The 18,561-nt window shown below is 46.6% G+C and overlaps 2 protein-coding genes across 4 annotated transcripts in view; one reads left to right on the forward strand and one right to left on the reverse strand.

Moving 5' to 3' along the window:
• Window positions 1-7,600, reverse strand: part of setd2 (SET domain containing 2, histone lysine methyltransferase) — a 140,613-nt gene extending 133,013 nt beyond the window's left edge. Inside the window, 1 exon segment of the mRNA XM_072468146.1 lies at window positions 6,907-7,600. Within this exon segment, the coding sequence (XP_072324247.1) occupies window positions 6,907-6,941 (35 nt within the window). The 5' untranslated portion in view covers window positions 6,942-7,600.
• A 75-nt stretch (window positions 7,601-7,675) lies between these two features.
• The window catches only part of LOC140385708 (tubulin delta chain-like), a 156,022-nt gene continuing 145,136 nt past the window's right edge, over window positions 7,676-18,561 (forward strand). Inside the window, exons 1-2 of one of the 3 annotated variants that reach the window (XM_072468149.1) lie at window positions 7,676-7,769; window positions 16,059-16,164. In XM_072468149.1, the coding sequence (XP_072324250.1) occupies window positions 16,061-16,164 (104 nt within the window). In that variant the 5' untranslated portion in view covers window positions 7,676-7,769; window positions 16,059-16,060. Of the gene's footprint in view, window positions 7,770-14,719; window positions 14,857-16,058; window positions 16,165-18,561 lie in introns of those variants that run through there. The other 2 variants (XM_072468150.1, XM_072468148.1) reach the window with 2 other exon arrangements.

Raw genomic sequence — 18,561 nt, forward strand, 5'->3', positions numbered from 1 at the left:
GCTTTTTGGCCACTTTTGCTGGTCCCAGCTTTTTAACTTCTAGATGTTTAAAACGAAATTCAAACTCTGAAACCACAGCAGTGGCATTTGAACTCATTCTCTCGACCATTAAACCAGTAGCCACTACACCACTTACAATAGGGCAGGGGATCCTTTAACATCCACCTCAACATAAAAGAGGCAACACTTCAGTTTAGCATCTCATCTAAATGCAACAGCACCTGGGACACCGCAGCACTCCCTCAGTACTGTACTGAAATATCAGCCCAGATTGTGTGCTCCAGTCATTGATCGGGACTTGAATCCACAACAACCTCAGAAGTGAAGTGGGCTACAAACAGAGGCAAACCTGAAAATTTTCATTTCAAACATGTAATTTAACAAAGTTTGGGTAAATTTCATATTTTAAAAAGGGAATTAAACAGTCGTGGAATTCTGACTCCTCGGCATCACGTATTTCAGCTGTGCCACAGCACATCGTGAATAGGGAGGTTTGAGGAGCATTTTAATTAATATATTCAAAATGATAGAGGTTCAAAAGATAGAAAGAGGAAAGCGATTTTCTTTGGCTGGGGAGCCCAGTGCAAGAGGGTCCAATCTTAATTGTAGCGGTCGGCTGTTCAGGGGTGAACATGGCAAGCTCGTCTTTATACAATGAAATACTCTTCCCCCAAAAAGGTTGCAGATGTTGGGCCAATTGAAATGTTTAAGACTGAAATGAATAGATTTATTTTTGTTCAGTAAAGGATATAAGGGATATACAGGTAAACAGCTTTGAGGTAGAGATCAGTCATGCTTTAATTGAATGACGGAGGAAGCTGGAGTTAATGAATGGCCTACTCCGGTCCCTGTGCTAGAACATTTTGTGTTAAAAGACTGTACTTGGTGATTACAATGATTTGAAGATTTAAAAGGTAACAATTTAAAAAACTTTTGTTCCTGGGATGTGGGTGACACCGAAAAGTTTGGCATCTATTTCCCACCCATAGATATCTTAAGCAACGGTGGTGGTGTGCCTCCTCAAAATGGTGCCGAACTGTCAACCATGACCTGATAAAATGCAGCAAAAGCTCGAGGGGCTGAATGGCCTGTTCCTGTTGCATAAAGCATCGCCGTGACTTTTGAACCCCATTGTGATTTTCAAGCCCAGAATAACAACTTTCCACGTGGAATATATCCAATATCTGCCTCATTCCAACTACCAGACACCACCTACACCAACTGGCTATAGAAGGTTATTGTTTATTATGTGGGGAATTGAATAGAAAAGTAGAGAGGTTATGCTTCAGTTATACAGGGCACTGGTGAGATCACATCTGGAGTATTGGGTGCAGAATTGGTCTCCTTATTTAAGGAAGGATGCAAATGCATTGGAAGGAGCTCAGAGAAGGTTTACAAGATTATCATAGAATTTATCATAGAATTTACAGTGCAGAAGGAGGCCATTTGGCCCATCGAGTCTGCATCGGCTCTTGGAAAGAGCACCCTACCAAAGGTCCACACCTCCACCCTATCCCCATAACCCAGTAACCCCACCCAACACTAAGCGCAATTTTGGTCACCAAGGGCAATTTATCATGGCCAATCCACCTAACCTGCACATCTTTGGACTGTGGGAGGAAACCGGAGCACCCGGAGGAAACCCACGCAGACACGGGGAGGATGTGCAGACTCCGCACAGACAGTGACCCAAGGCGGAATCGAACCTGGGACCCTGGAGCTGTGAAGCAATTGTGCTATCCACAATGCTACCGTGCTGCCCTGGATTAATACCTGGAATGGGTGGATTGCCTCATTAGGAAAGGTTGGACCGGCTAAGCTTGTATATCCGCTGGAGTTTAGAAGAGTAAGAGGCGACTTGATTGAAAACGACAAGATCCTGAGGGGTCTTGACAGGTTGGATTTGGAGAGAACGTTTCCTCTTGTGCGAGAATTTAGAACTGGTGGGGGGGGGCGGTCAAGGTTTAAAAATAAGGGGTCACCCATCTAAGACAACGATGACAAGAAACATTTTCTCTGAGAGTGTAGAGTATTTGGAACTCTCGTCCTCAAAAGATATTGGAAGCAGAGTCTTTGAATAATTTTAAGGCCGAGGTAGATGGGTTCTCGAAAAGCAAGAGGATGGTAGGTTATCTTGGACAGGCAGGAATGTGAAGCTGAGGATACAATCGGATCAGCCATGATCTCGTTGAATGTCAGAGCAGGCTCGAGGGGCCGAGTGGCCTACTCCTGCTTCTAATTCGTCTGTTCATTTTGGAGTTGCTGATTACATAAAAATAAAACCATAAATGAAATGCAAAGATGTAATTTGCCCAAAGAGAATGAAACTGAGTCCAATCTGAAGTCAAGAGTGCATCTGGTAAGCAAAAACCCAATTCAAATCAAGCTTCTTGTGCTGAATTAGGAACGTCTAAACTTATCTGATGTCAGATCCTTGAACAAGGACCTTAACCCCATGGACTTTACAGAAATAAAAGTCACACCCTTAGAAAACACCAATCACTGCATTCCAACGGAAGCGGGAACACTTGAGCGCATTCCAAACATGACCCCCTGTAGCAGTACTGTGCAATATGACCCCTCTCAGACCTGTTCTAGAGTGAAGAAACAGAACATCGGCATCCGTGCTTCCAACACAGCGATGCCCCTTGTGCACTCCCAGTCCGAGTACTGTTGCAACAGTATGGGCCAGAAATAATCACGCTCGGGGGGCAGCACAGTGGTGCACTGGTTAGCATTGCTGCCTCACAGCACCAAGGTCCCAGGTTCGATCCCGGTTCTGGGTCACTGTCCACGTGGAGTTTGCACATTCTCCCCATGTTTGCGTGGGTTTCGCCCCCACAACCCAAAGATGTGCAGGGTAGGTGAATTGGCCACGCTAAATTGCCCCTTAATTGGAAAAAATGAATTGGATACTCTAAACTTCAAAAAATAAAAGAAATAATCACACTCGACTTGTCTATGTCCAACTCAACACTACAATATGCATCATTGGACAGGTCGATTCCGACTGTTTGTATTGCCGTATGTTGCTCCGTCCATTTACTGCAATGCTGCAACCCCCCGGGAAGTCCAGTGAATTGAAGACGATAAGCCGTCTCCCCATTCACTAGGACCTCAGTAACATTCCTCAACACTTGTAGCCGCACAAGCCCATGCATTTAATCTTCGACAGTGTGACTTCAACTGGAAAGTCAAATAGAATGACTTGTCACGAGATGTTGCAAACACACTGTGAAAGACCCTGACACAAATTCCCTGGCTTTTTAAGTACACAAGAAATAGGAACTGGAATAGGTTCCTTCGACCATCGAGTTCCACCATTCAATATCATGGTTGATCTGAACTTGGCCTCAACTCCACTTTCTTGTCTGTTCCCCATAACCCCCTACCAGTTCAAAAATCTGTCCATCGCAGTTTTGAATATTGTTAAAGACTCAGCCCCCACTGCTTTCCGGAGAGAACTCCAAACATTCACAATCCTCCAAGGGAAGAAATTCCTTCTCATCTCCGCCTTAGGGAAGCCTTTATTTTGAAACTGTGCCTCCTAGCTCGAGACTGCCCCACAAAAGGGAAACATCCCCTCAGCATCTAACCTGTTATCTTCCTCGTGCCCACCATTGAGCTGCATATGCGCAAACTGCGGTAGATGAGGATCTTTGCTGCACAAATGGAAAATGAGGGGATTTATAACCTGCGTGCCCACTCATCTCAGATAGTTTTATCTCTCAGAGATTCTCAATTACCTCAAACAACCCAGGGGTAACCAAGCCCATGGCACATCTCAAAGGTGAGCTTGGGAAATTCTTCTGGTGTCCTGACCAATAATTATCCCTCAACCACCACAAAATAGAGTGTGATCAATTATTTAATTGTTGTTTTTGGATGTTTGCTGTGTACAAATTGGCTGTTACACTTTCTATATGAAAACAGTGAGGAGAACATCTGATTGGCTACAAAATCTTCTGGGATATCCTGAGGAGGTTAATGGCTCTATGCAAATCCTTTCCCCAAACCCATTCATTCAACAAGCCTTCAATTTTCTCCCTGTAGGTTCAGTGCATCTGTTTGGGTTGCCGTGGTACTCCATTCAAGCTCAACATGCCCTCCACAAACCTATTTCGCACAGGTGCAATCTACAATAGCTGGGCGAAAGTGGACACATCTGGATATTCTCCTGACAACACTGCATAATCACAAATAAGGATATTGGCCAACAACCAATGGCAATCGCACAAAGGCCAATGTCATGTATTAACTCCCAAATTGCCCATTCTTTGCTGTTCCCTAACTACATTATCAAAAGCACCTTGCATAAAATATATCCTCATCGACCATGCCTCCTCCCCAAGGGAATTCATTGATTTCCCACATGCCTATGATCAAGGCAGTTTAGTATTGAGGGATATGGACTCAGACTCTCGATGGCAGCCTATTATTGCCGTTTTACTGCAATCAACCCACCAATGACCTTCAGTGACCATGAGCAGAGGGGAAGAGGGAGGGCTGGGGGGAAAATAGACCAGACGAGGCTTCGGCATCTTTTCTTTAAAATGCAGATTTTGACAGAAAGGCCCGAATTGTCCATCGGCTTCAACCACTGCTGTCTGTGTTGGTGGTGGATTGATGCAACTGACTGGCTGTGCGGATCAGTTAAGAGCTGGCGTGGGACTGGAGTCACATCTTGGTCAGACCAGGAAGGCAGCAGGTTTCCTGCTCTAAAGTCTATCAGGAGGGAGTTGGGCTTTTATTAAATCTGATAACTTAGCGGTACCAACTTTTTATTTCCCGATTGTTAAATTGAACTCTCATTCTCGAACTGCCATGGCACGATTTGAATTATTAGTTCAGGACTCGGAGTTACTAATCCGCGAACATAAGAACTACAATACCAGACCCACTAATCATCACCATGCTACTCCTGATGGAAACTGTATGTTTGAGGACAAGATGAGCACTGGAGTTGGCTGGAATACCCCGCAATAATACCTATGCCCACACTCAGACAACAATGGTGCACCAAGGGGGCTCTGCATAGTCAGCGGTGTCATTATTTAGTTGAGGTATTAAACTGAGGCCATTCCCCCCCTTAGTTGTATGTAGCAGACCTGGGCACTGTTCGAAGATCAGGGAAGGTCTCTCTCGTGTCCTTGAGCCACATTTATCCCACAACCAGCATTATAAAAAAAAAGAATCCGGATTATGTGTCTCATTGCTTTCTGTGGGACCTGGCCGTGCACAACTTGGAGGCCAAGTTAGCCAACAGTAACTGTATATGTCAGAAGTACTTCAATGACTCCAGGTGTCTTGAGGTGTCCAGTGGCAGTGACGGGTGCTATGTGAATGCCAGTTCTTTTCCCCTGTTGAAAACTCAGGGGGCAAGTCAGGCTGATTAACTTCTTATTCCATAACTGAGCTCCATTGTGCAGAGAAAAAAAAATGCACGCAAAAGGATAAAAACAAGAAAGCAAAATACACAGCAAATGCTCAAAATCCTCCAGCCCAGACAGTGCTTGAAGGTGTAAATAAAACGAACAAATCATTGGTTCCGGTTCTTCCCCCCTCCAAGTTTGTACATTTCTCAATGAAGGCTCTTTGCCTACATCATGAACCCACCTTTGCTTTCATAGAATTCCTACAGTGCAGAAGGAGGCCATTCGGCCCATTGAGTCTGCACCGCCCCTTCGAAGGACCACCCTACCCAGGTCCAATCCCCCACCCTATTCCTGCAACCCTATTCTAAGGGGTAATTTAGCATGGCCAATCCACTAACCTGCACATCTTTGGCCTTCTCCACAACCAACCTGTATTTCCAGCATATTCTGCAACCGTCTCATTTTAATATGCGCGGTTCATCAAACTCCAGTTTTAGAAAATAATGTGTATAAAGGACTTCCTGCCACAGGCCGGGGGGGGGGGGGGGGGTAGTGACAGAAAGTCTTCTCTCCTCATTTGAATATTTGTTGTTTCATTTTAAAAGAAAGTAAAATTCTTTCTGTTAGAATGGCACTGAGGTCACCCCAGTTCAACTGATTTACAAATAGAGAAATAGCCTCTTTTAAAAATACCTTGCACGTGCTTTTTACTATAACATTTATCACAAATTGTCTCCCTCATGTCTACGTTAGTTTGATAACAGCTTAAATTACTCAAGATGGCATCCAACTGTCTTCTTGGGTAAATGATGGCCACTATTTGGGTTTTGGCTAGTTTTGTTGCCCAGCCTGATGTTTACTGCCCTTTATTCTGTTCCCATTGTGTCCAGTGTAATGAGATGGGCCAATTGCTGAGTGTTTTATACCAAACACGAGCACTTTGCCAAATAAGAAAGCCAGCCAGCCCCACAGCCTCGCCTCCCCTCCCCCACAAACCCACTCTTCAACTACCCCCCAACTCTCTGAGCACCCCACCCCACCATTCTCCAACCTCTAACCCACTGTCCAGTTAAAATCCAACGGAGGCCACTCTCAGGGCCCAGTACTCTCACCAACACACTCCCGAGGCGTCGCAAGCTTCACCGCCCGCCCATTACATGTACGCGAGCGTCGTGGATTTTAAGGCCTTGCGTGTCTCCCTTCCCTAAAGCTATCCAGTGTGTATTTTTTTTCATCTTCCTCCCCTTTCAAAGTTTACCCGCCATTTCTTTTACCTTCCAGCCAAACAAGGTTGGGAGGTGGCTGGAGGTAAAATAGGAGGTGGTGGTGGGGATTAAAACATGAGGTAGAGAGTGACCATCACAGGGGCCTGTGTTGCAGCCCTTCCCCTTGGAGCACTGCTTCCCAAAAACAGTCCAAACTCGTGGGGGTTGATTTCTGCCACCCTCAAATGCAAGTTTTACTGGAAATCCGCCGCGTACCAATTAAATAAATCAATTAAGTGATAAGAATGGATATTTTGATCACTTACTCGGTCGGGTGCTCTGGGTCATAAGCGTCCCCCATCTTCACCGAGCGGCGCTATTTTACTCAAAACATTCAGCATTAAAAAAGAAAAAAAAGATAATAAACACGACAAGAGAAGAAAAATTCCCCCAGCGATTCTCGCAGCCGGTCTGTAAATTTCCTCCTTTTTGTAAATTTCTCTTCCACCTTCCTTTGGAACACTGAGACTTTTCCTCCCGAAGCGAGTGGCAACTCGACGTTCTGAAATTAGAATCCCGGCGCCCGCGACGTTCCAAAATCGAACCTTTTTGTATCAATTCTCTCCTCCGATCCGATACAAATGTTGCCCTTCAAGCTTCGTTCCAATGCTCGCTGCTCCGCCGCCGGTCGCCTGGTGAGGCATCCACACACGCACACGAAGCCCTTCTCTAGTCTAAAACATCCTTTTTATATAATATATATATTAATCTACCGTGTGTGTGTATATATAAACCAGGCACACGGTCCTTTTTTAAATTCCCGTTTGGCCTCTGCCAGAAAAATTATAACGTGAAAAAAAAAACTTTAAGGAACACGATTCTTTACATTCAAACCCATTTCGCCCCCCCCTCTCTCTTTCTGGGTTCTCTCTTATTTTAAGCACACATTCCCTCTATGTGTGTATTTTTTTTAAGACTCGAGAAAGAACACTAGGACGATGTACGTCCCTCCGTAACAAACGGAAATGAACCCAGGAGATTTTTTTTAAAAAGTGACTGGGATTTTCCTGTGAAATTGACAGTTGTCTGAGCCAATTGAAAGTGCCCCGGCTGCCGGGGCGAAACTGACACAACAAGCGACATTTTATTATCATTCATTCATGGAAGTTACTGCTGTATAAATCCTCAGGTTTGTGTCTACTTTTTCTTTTCCCTGCAGCTAGGTGCGGTTTTCGTGTTTTCTTTCAAAAAACCTCCTGCTCTGACTTTTCCTTCTTGAAGTTGCACCACCCGCCAAACAGGCGCGCGCGATTTAACAACACTTGCTGAATAACTTGAGCAACAAAAAGGAAACTCGGTTCGTTAATTCTGTTTCTGGATCGTTTAGAGGAAAAAAAAATATTTTCCTGCAACCGTTTTTAAACGAACTTTATCATTAATATGAAATCTGCCGTCCTTACCTGGTCTGGCCGACATGTGACTCCCGACCCACAGCAATGTGGTTGACTCTTAAATGCCCTCTGAAATGGCCTAGCAAGCCACTCAGTTGTATTCACCCGCTACAAAAACACAAAAGGAATGAAACTGGATGGACCACCTGGCATCGACCCAGGCACTGGAAGTGACAACAGCAAACCAAACCCTGTGGACCCTACAAAATCCTCCTTGCTAACATCTGGGAGCTTGTGCCAAAGTTGGGGAGCTGTCTCACAGACTAGTCAAGCAACAGCCTGACATAGTCATACTCACAGAATCATACCTTACAGACAATGTCCCAGACACCACAATCACCATTCCTGGGTATGTCCTGTCTCACCTGCAGGACAGACCCAGCAGAGGTGGTGGCACAGTGGTATACAGTCTGGAGGGTGTTGCCCTGGGAGTCCTCAAAATTGACTATGGACCCCATGAAGTCTCATGGTTTCAGGTTAATCATGGGCAAGGAAACCTGCTGATTACCACATACCGGCCACCATGAGCTGATTAATCAGTACTCCTCCATGTTGAACACCACTTGGAGGAAGCACTGAGGGTGGCAAATGTACTCTGGGTGGGAGATTTCAATGTCCATCACCCAGAGTGGCTCGGTAGTACCACCACAGACCAAGTTGGCTGGGTCCTAAAGGACATAGCTCCTAGACTGGGTTTGCAACAGGTGGTGAGGGAACCAACAAGAGGGAAAAACATACCAGGCTTCATCCTCACCAATCTGCCTGCTGCAGATGCATCTGCCCATGACAGTATCGGTAGAAATGACCACTGCACAGTCCTTGTGGAGACAAAGTCTCTTCTTCACAACCCTCCATCGTGTTGTGTATCAGGGCAGCACGGTAGCATTGTGGACAGCACAAATGCTTCACAGCTCCAGGATCCGAGGTTCGATTCCGGCTTGGGTCACTGTCTGTGCGGAGTCTGCACGTCCTCCCCGTGTGTGCATGGGTTTCCTCCGGGTGCTCCGGTTTCCTCCCACAGTCCAAAGATGTGCGGGTTAGGTGGATTGGCCATGCTAAATTGCCCATAGTGTCCAAAATTGCCCTTAGTGTAGGGTGGGGTTACTGGGTTATGGGGATAGGGTGGAGGTGTTGACCTTGGGTAGGGTGCTCTTTCCAAGAGCCGGTGCAGACTCGATGGGCCGAATGGCCTCCTTCTGCACTGTAAAAAAAAAAAGAAATTCTATGAATACCACCATGCTAAATGGGATAGACTTCGAACAGATCGAGCAAGTCAGGACTGGGCATCCATGAGGCGCTGTAGAATTGTATTCAACCACAATCTGTAACCTCATAGCCCAGCATATCCCACACTCTACCATTACCACCAAGCCGGAGGATCAACCCTGGTTGAATTAAAAGTGCAGGAGACCATGGCAGGAGCAATACCAGGCGAACCTAAAAATGAGGTGTCAACCTGGTGAAGCTACAACACAGGACTACTTGTGTGCCCAACAAATAAAAGACAGAGCTAAGTGATTCCACAACAAATGCATCAGATCTAAGCTCTGCAGTCCTGACACATCCAGCCGTGAATGGTGGTGGACAATTAAACAACTCGCTGGAGGAGGTGACTCCACAAATATCTCCATCCTTAATGATGGAGGAGCCCAGCACATCTGTGCAAAAGACAAGGCTGAAGCATTTTTAACAATCTTCCGGCAGTATTGCCGAATGGATGATCCATCTCTGTCTCCTCCGGAGCTCCTCAGCATCATAGATGTCAGTCTTCAGGCAATTGGATTCACTCCACGTGATATCAAGAAACGGCTGAAGGCACTGGATACTGCAAAAGTTATGGGCCCTGACAATATTCCGGCAATAGTGCTGACGACTTGTGCTCCGGAACTTGCCACACCCCTAACCAATCTGTTCCAGTACAGCTACAACACTGGCATCAACCTGGCAATGTGGAAAATTTGCCCTGTACACAAGAAACAGGACAAATCCAACACAACCAATTGCCGCCCTATCGGTTTACTCTCCATCATCAGCAAAGTGATGGAAGGAGCCATCAACAGAGCTATCAAACTTCACTTACTCAGCAATAAACCGCTGTTTGGGTTCTGCCAGGGTCGCTAAGCTCCTGATCTCATTACAGCCTTGGTTCAAATATGGGCAACAGAGCTGAATGCCAGAGGCAAGGTCAGAGTGATTGCCCTTGTAATCAAGGTGGCATTTGACTGAGTATGGCATCAAGGAGCCCTAGCTAAACTGGAGTCATTGGGAATCAGGGGGAAATTCTCCGCTGGTTGGAGTCATACCTGGCACAGGCCGTTGACATTCAATGGCATTACCATCGCTGAATCCCCCACAATCAACATCCTGGGGGTTGCCATTGATCAGAAACTGAACTGGAATAGCCACATTAATACTGTGGCTACAAGAGCAGGTCAGAGACTAGGAATCCTATGGCGAGTAACTCATCTCCTGATCGCCCCCCCCCCCCCCCCCCCCCAAAGCCTGTCCACCATCTACAAGGCACAAGTCAGGAGTGTAATGGAATACTCTCCACTTGCCTGGATGAGTGCAGCCCCAACAACGCTCAAGAAATCCAACATCATCGAGGACAAAACAGCCCGCTTGATTGCTACCCTTTTCGCAAATATTCAATATCTCCACCACTGAATGCACCAACGTTCCTTAGACAGCACCTTCCAAACCCATGACCACTACAATTTAGAAGGACAAGAGCAGCAAATACCTGGGAACCCCACCACCTGGAGGTCCCCCTCCAAGTCACTCATCACTCTGACTTGGAAACATATCGCCGTTCCTTCACTGTCACTGGGTCAAAATCCTGGAGCTCCCTCCCTAACAGCACAACGGGTGTACCTACACCTCAGGGACTGCAGAGTTTCAAGAAAGCAGCTCACCACCACCTTCTGATAGGCAATTAGGGATGGGCAATAAATGCTCACCTAACCAGCGACGCCCACATCCCATAAATGAATAATAGAAATACCTTGTCCACTTGGAGCCACAGACTCTTTGGGGGTATTGAGAGGCAGTTTTCGGAATCGTCATATCAATTAAACGGTCAGGCGCTTTCAGTTGTTTCTCTTCTCTCTCCGGTATGGTCCCTAGGCAACAGAGTGTGATGAATGACAACACAGTTAAATGATTGTAGTGTATAACACTGTAGAATGTGCATCATTAGTGTGTTCAGAGTTTTTGGAACCAGCAGCAAGTTTTTTTTCCTTTAAACATTTAAAAAAAAATTTCAAACACAATCAACAAATCGCACAATCAATAGAAGATATAACCAAGTTAGAAACCGCTTTTTATTTTCCCCCTTAACTAACACAACACTCCCCAACTTGCGCCAGCAGTGCACCCCGCCCCCCCTATCAGCTGTGTGAATCCAGATCCGGAATGGACACCAACGTCTTCCTAACAAATTCAGGGTTGTCCCAATTGGGCGCATATACGTTCACTAACGCAACTGCCACCCCCGCCAAGATCCCGCTCACCATCACATACCTCCCTCCCGCGTCCTCCACCTCACTGGCCACCACGAATACCACCCTTTTACTAAACAGAATCGCGAGCCCCCTCGACTTGTAATCGAACCCCGAGAGGAACGTCTGCCTCACCCATCCCTTTCTAATCGTGCCTGGTCCTTCAACCACAGGTGTGTTTCCTGAAGGAAGAACACATCCACCTTTAAATTTTTCAAATGTGCAAACACCCAAGACTGTTAAGCCGGACCATTCAGCCCCCGCACGTTCCACGTCACTATCCTCACCGGGGGTTTCTGAACCACCCTCCCCTGTTAAGGTCCGCCATCCCAACCTGACTCAAAACTCTTCCTACCTCCGAGCTCCCCTCTTGTCTGGGCCCAACCAAATTGGCCACCCTCTCCATTCTCGCCTGCACCCAGTCATTTCCTCTGAGCACCACCACTCCAGCCAGCCCAATTCTACCTCCCCCGTTCTACCTAAACCCCCCCCCCCCCCCCCCAGCTACCCGTGGCAGCCCCCCTCACCACACTGCTTCTGTTTACTAGCATCCCTGCTAGCATGGCAATTCCCACCTGGAGATCTACACAAAGAAGCCCACCCATGTTGCCCAAACTATCCTCCCTCCATTCTGCCTACCCTATCTTTGTCCTAAGCCCCTACCCAGGCTCCCCCTCGCCAGAGCCCTCTCCCGCGTGCCACTCGATCCCCTCAATCGCACCTGTGCCAGCTCTTTGAAAGAATGATCCAATTATTCCACCAATCTGCTCTTTCCCCCCACCATTCTGCAATTCTTTTCCCTTTTTAATTTAAAAAAAAAATTGCAATTGAATTTGCCAGGACCAGCCTTTCAGATAGTGAATTCCAGCTCATAACAACTCACTGTGTTAATCCAATTCTCCTCATTTGCCAGCTAGTTCTTTTGCTAATTGTATTAAGTCATAGATAGAGTCATAGATGTTTACAGCATGGAAACAGGCCCTTCGGCCCGGCTTGTCCATGCCGCCCAGTTTCTATCACTTAGCTAGTCCCACTTGCCCGCATTTGGCCCATATCCCTCTATACCCACCCTGCCCAAGTAACTGTCTAAAGTGTGTATCCTCCGATTACAGATCTTCCTGTCTTCGTACTTTGGTTGCTTGGTACATTTTTATCCAACGTGGGTAACATTTTCAACTCTTAAGGCAGACAGTGCCGGGAGTTGAGCTTCAGGCAAGTCACAGCTGGTGATGCTCCAAATAGTGGATTGACAGTCAGTGGGATATTCGTGTCTGTTAGGTGTTGGTGGCTCTCCCTTCATTAATTTCTCCTAATCTCAGTGCTAAATGGTTTACCCCATATCCTGAGGCTGTGACCCTTGTTCTCCACCTCCGCCCCCAGCCAGAGGAAACATCATCCCTGCATTGAATCTGTCCAGGCCTGTCAGAATCTTATATGTTTCAATTAGACCCCCTCTCATTCTTCTAAATTCTAATGAATACAGGCTCTGTTGACCAAGCTCTCCTCGTTTGACAGTCCTGCCATCGTAGGAGGCAGTGTGGTGAACTTTTGTGGCACTCCTTCCAGGGCAAGAATATCCTTTCTTGGGTTATGGAGCTCAATAAAACCTTCATGCTGAATAGGATTAGCCACCATATGGTGGTAGAAAGAATAGTTATTGCCATGGATAGGTCATTCACATTACGGACAATTCACCTACACCCAATATTTACACAAGGAGATTCCAATGGGACACTTTCTTAACTCAAGACCTTGTATGTGGATGTAGGGCGACCTATCTTATGTACATCATTACTGACCTGAGCTTTTTGAAACGTGCTTTTCAATAGAAGAATGTCAACAGGCTGTTTTTACTGTCCACTCCAAGCTGCCCCCAGAAGATGGTGGTACTATACCAGCTTGTGGTCATTAAGAGTCACCCAGGTTGTGTGCGATTGTGGCCCCATATAGGCTCAGAGATTTAAACTCGGGGGAGATTTACGAGGACGTTGCCGGAATAGAGAAATTTAGCTTTGGGCAAGATTGGATCGGCTGGGGTCGATTTCTTTGGGACAGAGGAGGCTGAGGGGAGATTGCATTGAGGCATATAAAATTATGAGAGGCCTACTAGATAAGAGTGGATAAGGTCGACCTATTTCCCTGAGCAGGAAGGACAATAACTAGGGGGGGGGCAAAGGTTTTTAAAAAATTTAAATTTAGAGTACCTGATTCATTTTTTCCAATGAAGGGGCAATTTAGTGTGGCCAATCCACCTAACCTGCACATCTTTAGGTTGTGGGAGCGAAACCCATGCAGACAGAGAGAATGTGCAAACTCCACATGGACAGTGAACTAGGGCCAGGACCCTGCTCTTCTTTGAATAGTTGTCCTGGGACCTGAAATAGCAGACCTGGCATCGGTTTAACATCTCACCTGCAGGGTGACACATCCAACAGTACATCACTCTCTCGGTCCAGCACTGACGTGTCAGCCTGTTTTATTTTTGTGCCTCTGGAGTGGGGCTTTAGTCAATAATCTTCTGACTTAAGGGACCTCGGCGCTGTGAGGCAGCACTGCTAACCATTGTGCCACCGAGCTGCTCCTATGGAGCGGTGGGGGGGGTGGGTGGCGAAGGTTGAAGTAATTGGCAGAAAGATCAGAGGGGTGTTGAGAATATATCCAACCATAGGGTGATAGGGTCCTGAAGTTCACTGTCTGAAAGGGTGCTCAAGGCAAAACCCCTCATAACATTAAAAAAAACTTGGATCTGCATTGGAAGTGGTTTTACTTCCAATGCAGGAAGATTTATGGATCAGGAGATGAAAAGTGGGATTAAGGTGAGTAGATCTTCTTCAGCTGGTGCAGACATTATGGGCTGAATGGTCACCTTCTGTGTAGAATATTGCCTGTGTTTCTATACGTCTACCGAGTAGGAATAGCAACTTCCCTTCGCTGATGGGCCTTCATGTACACTCTTGGGTTTTTCTGATATCCCATCCACCCCTTTAGTTTTGGTGGTAACATTCTTTTTAAAAAAAATTTAAAGTACTCAGTTCTTTTTTTCCAATTCAGGAGCAATTTATTGTGGCCAATCCACCTACCCTGCACATCTTTGCATTGTGGAGGTGAGACCCATGCAGACACTGGGAGAATGTGCAAACTCCACACAGACCGTGACCCGGAGCCAGGAACGAACCTGGGGCCTCAGCGCTGTGAAGCATAGTGGTACCATTCTGACCTTTAAGTCAGAAGATTATGGACTAAAGCCCCACTCCTGAGGCACAAGAATAAAACAGACTGACACTTCAGTGCCGGACCGAGAGAGTGATGCATTGTCATCCTGCAGGTGAGATGTTAAACCGATGCCAGGTCTGCTATTTCAGATCTCAGGACAACTATTCAAAGAAGAGCAGGGTCCTGGGCAGTATGGAGCACTTGACCAGCATCACTAAAAATTGGTTATCTGTCTGTGTGCATATCTTTCTTTTATTTTCTGTATTTCTGGCTCAGTTGGTTATGCATCTGCCTCTGAATCACAAGGTTCTGAAACCAGGGCTTAGCACAAAAACAAGGCTGACACTCTAGTGCTGTACTGAGAGAGGTCATTGCACTTTTGGCAATGCCATCTGTTGGATGAGAGGCCCCAGAAGCCTGCTCGGGTAGATGCAAAAGACCCCATGGCAGTATTTTGAAGAAGAACAGGAGCGTTAAACCTGGTGACCAGGACAATATTTATCCCTCAATCAACATCATAAGAACAGATGATCTGGTCATTGTTTGTGTGAAAGCTTGCTAGGTGTAAATCAGCTGAGGGGTTTTCTATATTGAATCAGTCATCACCCTTTAAATGCACGTCATTGACTGTAAAAGCGCTTTGAGATGTTCAGTGGTCATGGAAAGCACAATATAAATACAAACTTTTCTTTTCTCTTCCGGTCCAATTTTAACCTGACCTGCACAGCAGAAAGTGGGTGGGTGTGAGTTGGATGCTCAGTTAAGACTTTCACCGATTTGAAGTCAGTGAGGGTAAAAGCACTCGGGTTGTAAAGCAGGTCTCTGTCTCGCTCTCGCTCCTTTACCATCGGTAGTCTAAGTTCAAATTAGACTTTTGTCTACATTTTTGTCTACTTCATAGAGTCCTAGAACCTCGTCAGTGCAGAAGGAGGCCATTCAGTTCATCGAGTCTGCACCGACCCTTCCAAAAGAGCATCCCACCTAAGCCCAATCCCCACCTTATCCTCGTAACCCCACCCAACCTTTGGACACTTAGGGGCTATTTAGCATGGCCAATCTACCCAACCTTCACATCTTTGGACTGTGGGAGGAAACCGGAGCACCCGGAGGAAACCCACGCAGACACGGGGAGAAAGTGCAAACTCCAAACAGACAGTCACCCGAGGTTGGAATCGAACCCAGGTTCCTGGCGCTGTGAGGCAGCAGTGCTAACCACCATATTGCCCCATTGCTTATTTTCTCCTACGGATGCTATTCATTGGGGTTGTTCCTGAAAGGTATGAGAAATGACCACATCTTTTTCTTTTCCTTTAGGAATGTCTGCCATTTGGCTACAGATTGGGCAGTGTGGCAATCAAGTTGGACAGGAATGGTGGAAACTGGTTGCCAGTGAAAAGGCTCCAGGTTCTGCTGTGGACAGGTGAGTGATCACACTCGGAACGTGTCTGTTGCCGAGAGGCAGTGAATCAGGGACAATTTGAGATTTCAAGATTGAGATTGATAGATTTTTTTTTGGGGTAAACGCATCACAAAAGCAAAGGTGTGGAGAAAAGGCGGGTAAACAGAGCTGAGCTAAGATCTAATTGGCCAATCGAATGGTGGAGCAGCATTAAGGGGCGAATGGCCTCCTCTTGTTCCCAATGCTCCTGTGTTCCAATGTTGCATTCATTTTTCAAATTAGCCATTGGCACCACCAAGGTCTTTCATTTGATGAGTTAATAAGTTTTTAAAAATAAATTTAGAGTACCCAATTATTTTTTTCCAATTAAGGGGCAATTTAGCGTGGCCAATCCACCTACCTTGCACATCTTTGGGTTGTGGGGGCGAAACCCACGCAAACACAGGCAGAATGTGCAAAATCCACATGGACAGTGACCCAGAGCCGGGATCGAACCTGGGACCACGGCGCCGTGAGGCAGCAGTGCTAACCACTGCGGCACCGTGCTGCCCCCTGAGTCAATGAGTAAAGGTACCACTTGGTGTAGCACGAAAGCCACATGGGGGTTTCAGGCTCAAATTTAGATCTGTGCTGAGTTAGATGATTTCACCAGAGCAGCAGCTGGAGCTGTACAAATGACACTGACTTTGTGCACCTATCTGTCTCCTCGACATTACTATTTTCTACTCATGTGTTGAATTTGGCCCTGTGCTAGGGTGGGAGGAAGTTGGCAGGGATTCCACTCCTAATTATTATCCATTGATCGTTGCTATTTAGTGGCTGGGTGAAGATACAGTTGGAAGCAGCTATCATGCCCTGCATTATCAATTAGCCCATCGGTACTCACCGCTGTGCTTCACTGGTGAAGAATGGGAGAGTTCATGCAATATCGTACCCAGCTATGGCCTCTAGAGAAGAGAAAATGGGGAAAGAAACAGTCAAAGGAATCTCCCTAAAGGGTGTAGAGAATCATTTGTGTAATGAGCAGCCAAACACTGGGACCAAATGTGGAATTTCCTTGTTTTCGCCACTGGATATATACAATTGAAAATAGACTGGGAGTCCCCGTAGAAATATAATCTGGCATTGTGCAGACAATCTGCTGATTAGGGCGTATTTTTCTTTTAAAAAACGTTTTCTGCATTAATTCCATTATTAATCCTTCCCAAGGAAGGAAATGAAACATGAAATGGCCCTCAGTTACTAGGTAGACTTGGGCTTCTATTGGAAGGTTTGTGACCTGGGAGTTGCGAGGAGTTGCAGGAAGGAATGGGAATCTGTGGGGGGCCTATTCTCCATCACTCAGAATCTTATTACCAGGCTTGGAGCAACCTTGGTAATGGATGATCTGCTAGTTTAATAAGTAAAGGCATTACCTGGTGTATCTTTAAAAGAATGAACTTGCATTTATATGGCACCTTTCATGATCACAGAACATTCCAAAGCACTTTAATCAATTAAGTGTTTGTGAAGTGTATTTGCTCAGTATTGGAGGAAATGTAGTTGGCCAATTTGTGCACAGCATGGTCCCACTAACAGCAAGGAGAGACATGACCAGCTAATCTGTTTTAGTGATACTTGTTGAGGGTTTTATATTAGCCAGTACGCGAGGGAGAACTCCCCTGCTTAATTTCAAATAATGCCATGCGATCGTTTATGTCCATCTCTCAGGATAGATGGGCGCGATTCTCCGGAAAGATTTCTAAGTGCTGTAGTGAGCGGGAATTGCCACAATTGGTGCTCAGCCCAGCAAGGCCGGCAACGCTATTCAACGTTAATTGATCCACTTAACGAGGCCTCACGGGCTTCTCGCCACAAATCGCCGACACCGCGCTCGCCAGCCCCCCGCTAACAAGGTCGAGCAGCACTTCAGCTGCACTTGCTCAGCCAACCCTAGCCAGCTCGCAACAATGGCACCAAGGAGACCAGCCCCAAGATTCAGGGATCCTGACCTAGGGAGGCTGTTAGAGGCTGTGGAGACCAGGAGAGATGTCCTGTTCCCCGATGGTCCAGGAGGGTCAGCCATAGGACAGCCAGCGGTGTTTGGTATAGGGTGGCGGCTGTGAGCTCTGGGAGTATGACCAGGAGGACTGGCCTCCAGTGCCGGAAAAAGGTCAATGACCTACATTGGGCAGCATGAGTGAGTAGGCACCAATGCCACCCTCCCCGCCACCCCCCAGAGACATTTGCGCCCCAACTCTCCATGGGAACCCAACCCTCCCTCCCCTTCTACACCCCCAATCCTTCCTCCACCCCCCCTTCCCTTCAACCCCCCCAACCCTCCCTCCACCCTCCCTCCCCTTTAAACCCTTCACATACCCCCTCCTACCACTGTGAATCACATGTGTGGCAAACAATGCCCTCTCTATGTCTCATCAG

Source organism: Scyliorhinus torazame, chromosome 11 (assembly GCF_047496885.1).
Source record: "Scyliorhinus torazame isolate Kashiwa2021f chromosome 11, sScyTor2.1, whole genome shotgun sequence".
Taxonomy (NCBI): domain Eukaryota; kingdom Metazoa; phylum Chordata; class Chondrichthyes; order Carcharhiniformes; family Scyliorhinidae; genus Scyliorhinus; species Scyliorhinus torazame.